Source organism: Erigeron canadensis, chromosome 2, assembly GCF_010389155.1.
Source record: "Erigeron canadensis isolate Cc75 chromosome 2, C_canadensis_v1, whole genome shotgun sequence".
NCBI lineage: Eukaryota > Viridiplantae > Streptophyta > Magnoliopsida > Asterales > Asteraceae > Erigeron > Erigeron canadensis.
The window spans coordinates 46,448,899-46,459,107 of NC_057762.1; the positions used below are offsets into that span (position 1 = coordinate 46,448,899).

The 10,209-nt window shown below is 37.0% G+C and overlaps 2 protein-coding genes across 2 annotated transcripts; both read right to left on the bottom strand.

Annotated features, from left to right (window-relative positions):
• LOC122588379 lies at positions 1-519 on the bottom strand. The gene has a single exon (XM_043760483.1). The coding sequence runs from the start codon at positions 517-519 to the stop codon at positions 1-3; it is 519 nt and encodes a 172-aa protein (XP_043616418.1).
• Positions 520-1,091: 572 nt separating this feature from the next.
• Positions 1,092-2,344, bottom strand: LOC122588380. Its single transcript, XM_043760484.1, has 2 exons — positions 2,287-2,344; positions 1,092-2,128 (listed from the first exon to the last, which is right to left on the bottom strand). The coding sequence occupies exons 1-2, from the start codon at positions 2,342-2,344 to the stop codon at positions 1,092-1,094; spliced, it is 1,095 nt and encodes a 364-aa protein (XP_043616419.1).
• Positions 2,345-10,209: the final 7,865 nt, after the last annotated feature.

Genomic DNA, 10,209 nt, shown 5'->3' on the forward strand with positions numbered 1-10,209 from the left:
TCAAAGTTCAGGGCATGTCTTCCTGTTATGGCCCAATTGACTGCAAACGCCACATCTAGCTTGTTGTCTTGAGGTCGAAGATCTGTTGGTAGAACTCTCATCCATCTCGTTCCGGTAACGTCTGGTGCGTCTCCTACCCCTATGGGTGACCAGTTTTGCCGGGTTTCCCTGTATCTGCCAATCTACCTGCGCCCAGTAATGCACGTCTCGGAGGGGAGCAAGTGCAGCATTATACTGACTTATCCACGTCCTAGTTGTGTACCTCTTGCTAGGAAGATTAGCAGCTCTCTCTTCTCTATATCCGCAAACAACAATGGCATGAGAACATGGAAACCTTTGATGCTGCCAAGCTCCACAAGAGCATTTTTTCCTATTCGCCGCCATGACAACGTTGCATGTGTTCTCGCCTAGTGCATTTCTTTGGTTTGTTATGACCGTGTAATCTCCCGATCGCTCAGAAAAAACTTCCACCCTATGGCCTGTTGAGGCTCTTTCACGCATCTGATAAACTTGCCACATTTTGGGAGTTAGTGGTGGGTTCCAATTGTTGGCCCTCCGGTATTGGTTGACAAAATAGTCTCTTGTCTAGGTAAATGTGGTATTAATTAAAGCTCTAATGGGTAGCATTCGAGCCTTACCAAGGATTTTGTTTTGGCACTCGACAATGTTTGTCGTTAAGTTACCCCAACGGCGAAGCCCCGAGTCGGGCCTTAGAGTCCACTTATCTAGACCAATATTTCTCAGATACGGCCAAACATCATCATCTTCACCCTTGATTTCCCTCACCGCCCAAGTATACTCGGATGATTGGGAAGTGGAACCGATAACCCAAGTAAGATTTTTGATTCTCTTGTTCTTGAATGCGAGTTCACATAGCTACAAACGTGCCTCAAACAATACCGATGATGCCACCCCTGAATTTGGTTCACTGCATTAAGAATGCCTTGGTGACGGTCTGAAATGATACACAAATCACCCTGCCGCTGCGATCCGACATGCTCTTCAAAGAGATTTAGAAACCATGCCCAACTTTCATTAGACTCTTCATCAACCAAGGCAAAAGCGACCGACAATAGTTGTCCATTGGCGTTCTACGTCACTACAGTTAGCAACTTACCCTTGTAGCTGCCTTTCAAATGAGTGCCATCGACAAAGATCGCTGGAATACAACGTTGGAATGCTCTAATCGCCGGTCCAAAAGCCCAGAATACAAACTTGAATTCTTGTATGTAGCTTGAACTAGTTGGAGAATGGAGCCATTCCACAACAGTGTCAGGGTTAGAACGTTGTAATTCGGCAACATACTTGGGCAATACATCAAAGTTACTCGGCCAAGTTCCATACAACCTTTCAATTTCTATCCTTCTTGCATTCCACGCCTTGGCGTAGCTCACATCCACATTGAAAGTTGCTTTTACTTGCGCCTGGATCTGTCTGACTTTATAAGTTAACTCTTCCCGCACGTTAGGCAAAATTTCAGAAGCAATCATACTTGCTGTCATACATCGGTTGTTGTTAGATATCACTTCTCCATAGCAATTGTGACTCTCCACGCACTTTGTGATCTGAAACATGCCTAACTTGTTTCTGCTTGTTCCAACTACAACCCACCTACACGGGACCCGGTCCGGAACACCACGATAATTCTTCCCCCTTGTCATGCATTGTGCTTTCCAAAACGTTGGCCTTGTATCCATAACAATAAGTTCTCTGTTTTCTCTTATGTTCCAAAGCCTAACAGCGTGTACAAGTTCCGCCTTGCTTTGAAAAAACATTCCTTTTTCTATCACATTTCTTTCTCTCGACCAAAAGACCACATCTTCTTGAACTTCATTGAATGGCATTAGAGCATCTTCATTATCATCGACGAGATTAAGAATTTCTTGATGCTCCAAAGGACCTTGTGCATGGGCCCCTTCTTCTTCTTCGTCTCCAGATACATCCCCATCAACGCTATAGTCGTCAATGATATCATCACTTGTATAAGGTGCCTCGTCACTTGAGCCAACACCCATTGGATCAATTTCATCATCATTTTGAACATCTTCATCGTCTTCATTGTTGTTGTCTTCATCATCATCAGTGTCTTCATCACCTTCGTTCTCTTCATCTTCTGGTTCGTTACTTCCTTGGAAATAACATTGGCTTTGAGTCAAGCTTAACAACTGGTTTGTAAAAGTAGGCTCGAACTTCACTTCAAATTACGCTTCACCGAGATGATAAATCATTGCCAAAGTATTATCATCCGTAATTAAGTTCCTAAAAGGAACACCCTTAAATTCATACCACAAATATAATTGCAGTTTGAACTGTTGTTTGAAACACCAAAACAACTGTAAGTCATATCACAGATTTGTGAATAAGTCATCATGTGGAAAATGGGAAAACTTCTTCTTTTCGATGGATCTGTATTTTGAAGGATCCCATTTATGAATGATACATGATCATCCCATATTAACTAAACTACAATGGGTTTGAATGATGAAGAAGAAGCCATTTTTTTTTGAAAGTGTTTGAAATGTTATCTAAAAATGTTTGTTGAGTACTGATAATGTTTAATGATGAAGAAGAAGTCATCACATACTATATATATACAACAAAAATTTAATTAGGTTTACATTTCAAATTAGGGTTTCACCAGGCTTCGACACGTGTTAGGGTTACAACGAAACCGGTTTTTCAAATACCGGTTTCGAAGTACGTGCAGTCAACCAATCAACAGTGGAACTGTACCAGTCAACAGTCAACAGTCAACCTGCGATGTCACATCACTTGGAAACCGGTATTTCAAAAACCGGATTCACTGGTTTCATATTTTTTTTTCCGAAAACTTGTTTGACAAAACACCCTTGAAATATGCCCGTTTGAAAAAAAATTTCGTCGTTTAGGCCACTTTTTTACTACGTAAATCAATTTTGGGTCACTTGATTGTTAATACACCGAGCCTTAAGACCTAAAATACCTTCATAATGATAATATCTAGTAAATTAACACAAAACCTCCAAGTTATTTAATAAAAAGCACTTGAAAAAATTGAAAACTCGCTAATAATTCATTTAACGGCCGTTTAGGCCACTTTTTTACTACGTAAATCGATTTTGGGCCACTTGATTGCTAATACACCGAGCCTTAAGACATAGAATATCTTCATAATGATAATACCTAGTGAATTAACACAAAAAACGCCAAGTTATTTAATAAAAAGCACTTGAAAAATTGAAAACTCGCTAATAATTCATTTAACGGCCGTTTAGGCCACTTTTTTACTACGTAAATCGATTTTGGGCCACTTGATTGCTAATACACCGAGCCTTAAGACATAGAATATCTTCATAATGATAATACCTAGTGAATTAACACAAAAAACGCCAAGTTATTTAATAAAAAGCACTTGAAAAATTGAAAACTCGCTAATAATTCATTTAACGGCCGTTTAGGCCACTTTTTTACTACGTAAATCGATTTTGGGCCACTTGATTGCTAATACACCGAGCCTTAAGACATAGAATATCTTCATAATGATAATAGCTAGTGAATTAACACAAAAAACGCCAAGTTATTTAATAAAAAGCACTTGAAAAAATTGAAAACTCGCTAATAATTCATTTAACGGCCGTTTAGGCCATTTTTTTACTACGTAAATTGATTTTGGGCCAATTGATCGCTAATACACCGAGCCTTAAGACCTAGAATATCTTCATAATGATAGTATATAGTGAATTAACACAAAAACTTCAAGTTATTTAATAAAAAGCACTTGAAAAAATTGAAAACTCGCTAATAATTCGTTTAACGGCCGTTTAGGCCACTTTTTTACTACGTAAATCGATTTTGGGACACTTGATTGCTACTACACCGAGCCTTAAGACCTATAATATCTTCATAATGATAATATCTAGTGAATTAACACAAAAAACTCCAAGTTATTTAATAAAAAGCACTTGAAAAAATTGAAAACTCGCTAATAATTCACTATAAAGTCACTTTTTGTATTATAGATCAAATTGTCTTCAAGTAAACATTCAAGCAACTTCAAATACATAGTCTTCTTACGAATTACTTAGTCTTCTAGAATTACATAGTCTTCTAAGAATTACATAGTCTTCATACGAATTACAACTTCAAATACAAATTACATAGTCTTCTAAGAATTACATAGTCTTCATAAGAATTACAACTTCAAGTACGAATTACATAGTCTTCATTTTTCTTCATTGGTCTTCAAATCTTCATTGGTATTCTTAAAACAATTACAAAGTAGTCATCCAAATACAAGGTCTTTAAAACATAATAAAAGTCTTCAACCAAATACTAAAAGTCTTCAAACAAATACTAAAAGTCTTCATTGGTCTTCAATTAGGTCTTCATTATTCTTCTTCGGAGTTTCCACGCATTGCTTCATCATGTAGGAGTTCTTCATCGGAAAGTGAGATTGCTTCACCATGTTCCACCTCTTCATTGAATACTTGTTCTTCAAGGTCGAGTGCACTATATTCAAGACTTGATTCGTGTTGTACACGTTCAATGACATCATAGTAATCTTTTAAGCAAATGCACATCTCCAAAGATGCCGGTGTTCGTCTTGTTCTTCGGATGGATAAGACTCTACCACTAAGAGAAAATGCGGATCCCGAAGCTACCGTAGAAGCTTGGACACTTAGTAAATCTCGGGCCATGACAGATAGCACGGGAAATTGACCTTCTCTTTCTTTCCACCAAGCCAAAATATCAAAGTTGGTGTATTCCTCAATTCTCATGTGTTCCAAAAAGTTGGTTCCCATGTACCTCCCAAGTTCGTTATTATTATCATTTGAACTTTCACCCCTAGCCCGTTTAGTCTTTTCTTGTCTGACCATATTATACAAGTGTATATATGGATCACTAGCTTTAGTAGTAGTAAAAAACGAGCTAGAACTTGAACTAGAAGCACCTTTTGAACCAACTATATCATGATAAACACGAAACAACAACTTCAAATCTTCAACAAAAGAATGTTTCATCTTTTGGGCAAAAAATGGGTCTTTTTTGTGCAACTCCAAATTAAGACATATGTTTTCCAAAAGCAAATCCACCCAACTAGTGTTCAAACATGGGTTCAAAGTGGCGGCATAAGTAAAAACCGGTGGCATTTCCTCAAAATATTTTCTCATTTTTTCTTTCATTGAATTAAGCATTGGTGCAAACAATTCATCTTCATACTCATATTCCCCCAACTTTTCACAAATTAACCAAATTTGTCTAAGTACCAAATGACTAGTGGGATAATAAACACCTGAAACCAAGTTGGTAGCATCTTTAAAAATTTCAAGTAATTCGGTTAATTTTTTAACTATCTCCCAATCCGCCCCACTAAATCCCTTTTCAACCTTTCGTTTCCTAACTAGCCCATCATGAAAATGTTGCAAAGTAGATTGTTGACGTAAAGCACATTTAAACATGTTATGGGTTGAGTTCCATCTAGTAGGAACATCCCAATTAGGACTTTAAAAAAGTGAATCCGTTTCCTTACACAACTTCATATAGTTTTGGTATCTCACTTTTGGTCCACAAAATACTTGTTGCATCATTTCTTAAAATTGCTTTTGACAACATCTATTTCGGGTACACCCAATCCATCTTGCACACACAAGTTTAAAATGTGTGCAACACATCGAGTATGATAAAAACTCTCATTTACACAAGGTTTATATGCCAATTTTAACTTGAACCGCATTAGTATTATTACTTGCGTTATCAAATGAGATTGAAAAAACCCTTTGTTCAATTTTATAAAAAGCCATCACACGTTTTAATAAATAAAATAGATTATCACCGGTGTGTGGAGATTCAAATTGTTCAAAAGCAATGGTACGCTTCATCATTTTCCAACTACTAGGATCAATCCAATGCACCGTAACGCAAAGGTATGAAGTAGGCAAACCATGAGGAGCCGACCAAACATCCGTTGTTAAACTTACACTAGTATTTAAGTTTTCAAATAATGTTAGTAGTTGTTGTTTAGCCATTTTCCACATGTTCATACATTGCCGTTTAAGTGGTGAACGAGTTAAAGTTTTATAACGAGGTTGGAGAGTGTTTTGAATTACCCTAGTTAGTCGCGGATTATCGAAGTGGTTGAAAGGCAAAGCATCTTGAATCACGAATTGAGAAAATTGCTCACGAACCGCCGCCTCCGAGTATGCAGAAACCATCCCATCTTTTGCTATGGGTGCTTGACCTTTATTCTTTGCCCTCTTCACCTCCGGACAATACTTTGTTGCATGATTACTCAATGTTGTGTTCCCCTTTGGACACAATAAAATTTGACATTTTTTACAACGAGCCTTTTGCTCACCATTCGACTTTTGACACAAATCAAAGTGTTCCCATGTATTTTTACTTCTAGTTGTTTCTATTATAGCCAACACCGTAGATGAACTTGGAGGATTTGAAGCACCAACGGTATTGGATTGTGTTTGAGAAGCGGAATATGCATCCATATTATAGGATTTTTTGATAAAAAAAATTATACAAGTGATTTTTGAGACATAATATAGTTTTGGTGTGTTGAAAATATAGTTTTTGAGTGTTCCAAATAAACAAAATATAAGTTGTAAACTTATAGGAAGGTTAGAATGGCAAAATGGTGAAAAAAATGGTCAAAATTGGTCACTGGCAATCCTTTCTAACGGTCAGATCTGTCAGGTTTGTCAACAATGGTCAAAATAGGTTTGAAACCGGTTTTGACCGAGATCAGTTTAGGAGAAACCGGTATTGGAATCGATTTTGGGCCAGGGTCACAGAACCGATCTCGGTTCATCGGTTTGACTCTCGAACCGAACCGATTTGGTCAAACTCGGTTTTGAGCGGGTTCGATTTCCGGTTTGGTTGAACCGGGTCGGCCTAAACCGGTTTTTCTAGGCACAACTAGTAAATAGTTATGTTGGATTATGTATTAGCCCATTCAAATTGGGCTTAATAGCATAAACATTTCCAGGCACTCATCTTTTCATCTATATTTCTATATTATTTAATAAAAGAAATAGACCCTATTGAAAGTTACACAAGGGGAATGTCTAAAATACCCCACCAATTTGCACGCATTCCCATGCACCGTTCATAGACAAACTGTAACACCCATCATTTAAAAACAAGGATTTCCAAGAGCTTTCACCTAACGGTGTCAAAGAAAGCGGAAAAACATTTAAAAGTCCAAACCAATAATTTCAGTTTGGTTTATTCATCAAACGGTGTTACTAGCCATATCATTGAAACAAGTCTAAATGGAAATCCATCGGTTGCCCAACATAAAACAACCGATCACAAGTCAATACAATTCATAAATATCTAAACATAAAATTCAAAGGTCTAAAGGAGCAGCCACTATGGGTAAACTATAATCCTTTTCAAACAATCTACCCATGCCTCGCTCTTTATTCATCAACACTCAAAGCTTTCTAAACCTGAAGGAACAACACATTTCAAGAAACAAGTGTTAGCTAACGAATTAGCTAAGTAAGATAACACGAGCTTATAAAAACATTTGTCCAATTAAAACGTATTAAAAGTCATATTTCATCATTAAGGCACATAACATCTCATATAGCCATAAACATCATTCGTATAGGATTGTTCGTCTTAGATGTGCCTAATCATCTTTTCATCATCACATATAACATCATTTCAGGTGTGACATAAGTCACTCATATCATATAAGGTGTAAGTTTGTGTGTAGGCGGTCAAAAGACCTAACGGGGACCTCACACCCGACTGGATGGATAAGCCTTACGGCGGTCCATCAGTGTCGTTAAGGAATGGCAAGCCAATCCAGGAGTAGTCTGTATGTTCAAGACATTGGTGGTTAATCACGCCACCCGGAGATACTCTAACCACGTAATTATGTTGCAAGGAGCCACCCAAGCAACCATATACGTACTCACCGGGCAAGGGCAAGTACGGGTTAAGCTTAACACTTTCATATCATATACGAGCTCGATTTACATTACATATAGTTCAGGAATCTACATTACCTAAACATAATACATAATCATCTTTTACGTTTGGGCCCTTAAACGTGCACGTGACATGGCAACTTAAAGAGTCTAGTGAACTAGATTAATAAGCCATACAAACATGCACCATACAATACATCTCAAAACATATCATATCATATCATATCATATCATTTCATTTCATTTCATTTCATATCATAGGGACTGCATATCAGGCCTCAAATGTCATTTACATAACCCATATCACCTCCCATGTATCCCGATTACCCATAAACGATCAAGATATCAAATGGAAGCTATTATAAGAAACCATCTTTTGTTGAACCCTCAGCATGTCAAAGTAGTGTATCTTACCTCTTAGAAGCGTACAAAATGATAACGTAAGTTACCGAGCTTTGCAAGTATTCTCGACTACCTATAATCATTAAACGATATAATAAGCTAAACAAGTACCTACTTACTTTTGTTCATGAATCAAGCCTAAGTATCTATAAACATGACCCATGACAAGGCTTGATGCATCGGACATTCGATTAGTACTTTAAAGCTTACAAAACTTGACGAAACTCGACATTCACTCACTATATTAACCTTTCTGGAAACTTGAAATCACAATCATCTTTTGAAAACATAACCATTAGAAAGTAGACTCTCTTACGATTCCGTGGATAGCTTATTTGTTAAAAACGGAGTTACGGTTCAAAAGTTATGGCCATTTGAAAATTCCGTCGCTATTGCGTCGCAACTACTAAGTTGCGTCGCAGCTATGTGTCACTGGTTTCCAGTTGCGCCGCAGCTTAGTAGCTGCGCCACAGCTAACCCCGTTTCTGCACAAACCTCATTGTTTAACCTCCAAAACTTAACCAAGCACACCCCAAATGACCCCAAACCTTATGAACGACTTTTAACCCTCAAAATTCATCATTTTAAGACTCTAATGATGTCATGAAAAAAACCCTCAACATCCAATTGATTTGCAACACAACAACAATCATTTTAGGTTACCGAATCGATTAAAACTCACGTTTTTGACTCCAATCAACCCTCTAAAGACCTAGATCAGTTATGAATCGAATCAAGGGATTGAAAGGACATGAAATCAATGTTATTATACCTGGGATACCTGGAGAATGTAAAAACTTGATCAAAACACTCTCGAATCAACCAAACGAAGATGAAATCGAACAAGGAATTGATTATGGCAATGGGGAATGGTTAAGGCTCAAAGAGAAAAGGATAATACGAGTAATTAGAAGCTAATGACCTGCTCCAAGACCCTAATCCCGTTTTTTAGTTTCCACCTATGTCAAAACTAGTCCTTAGGCTTCCTTATGGCTCATATTGAACTCAAAACACCTATTGGGAATACTTACAACACATTAAATACTTTAAGCACATCAAAAGACATATAAAACATATCTTAAGCACTTTAGCACATTAATCATTAAGGCACTAAAGCTTGACACATATAACACATTAAACACATATAGTCATTAAATCATGTATAGGCTTAACGGACACGTAATGTTGACTTAACGACTCAGGTCAATTGTTAAATAAAAAGTTTGGGATGTTACACAAACCCTTGCAGCCATCAATCGATTTCCCACTTCTTTGAATTTGCACGCGTTTCCTTTCTCAATATCTCCATCTTTGATTTACAGTCACCAATCATTTATTTCAATCACACACTTACTGCAGTCGTCAATCGGGTAATAGATATGTTTTCAAACGCCGCCATTTTCTAACTTCGACCAACTTTGAAATCTGAGTTTCTTCGTTCATGAATTTGGGTGTTTCTTTCACGTTGAAATTGATTCAGGGGATTAAAGTTTTTATGGATGTGTCGTCATGATTCATTGTCGATGCTTCCGTTGGAGTTGTTTGATTTATATGGAGGTACAAAATAGAATGATAAACCCTAATTAAAACTTTTGGGGGTTTTTTCTGTTCATAAAAATGCTTCTTTATCATTTGTTAAATTTGTTGGCATATGATCATATTATTATAAGTCGCATGTCTGGGAATAGTTTAAGCCTACGGGGTCACACGAAATGACAAGGTAACTCGATAATAACAATTGATATATTAAAGTAATATATTAATTAGTTTGATCACGAAATAATTAATTAAACATAATTAAAGGATTAATTATATTTAATTGATTAAAAAGGAGGATTAAAATGTGAAAATTGGAAAGTGGACTTGGACCTAAGTC

Coding starts and splice junctions, on each gene's coding strand:
- LOC122588379 (XM_043760483.1), bottom strand. CDS start 519: ATGTGGCAAGTTTATCAGATGCGTGAAAGAGCCTCAACAGGCCATAGG.
- LOC122588380 (XM_043760484.1), bottom strand. CDS start 2,344: ATGACTTACAGTTGTTTTGGTGTTTCAAACAACAGTTCAAACTGCAAT. Junction 2,129..2,286: donor AAACTGCAATTATATTTGTG/GTATGAATTTAA, acceptor GTTATTTCCAAG/GAAGTAACGAACCAGAAGAT.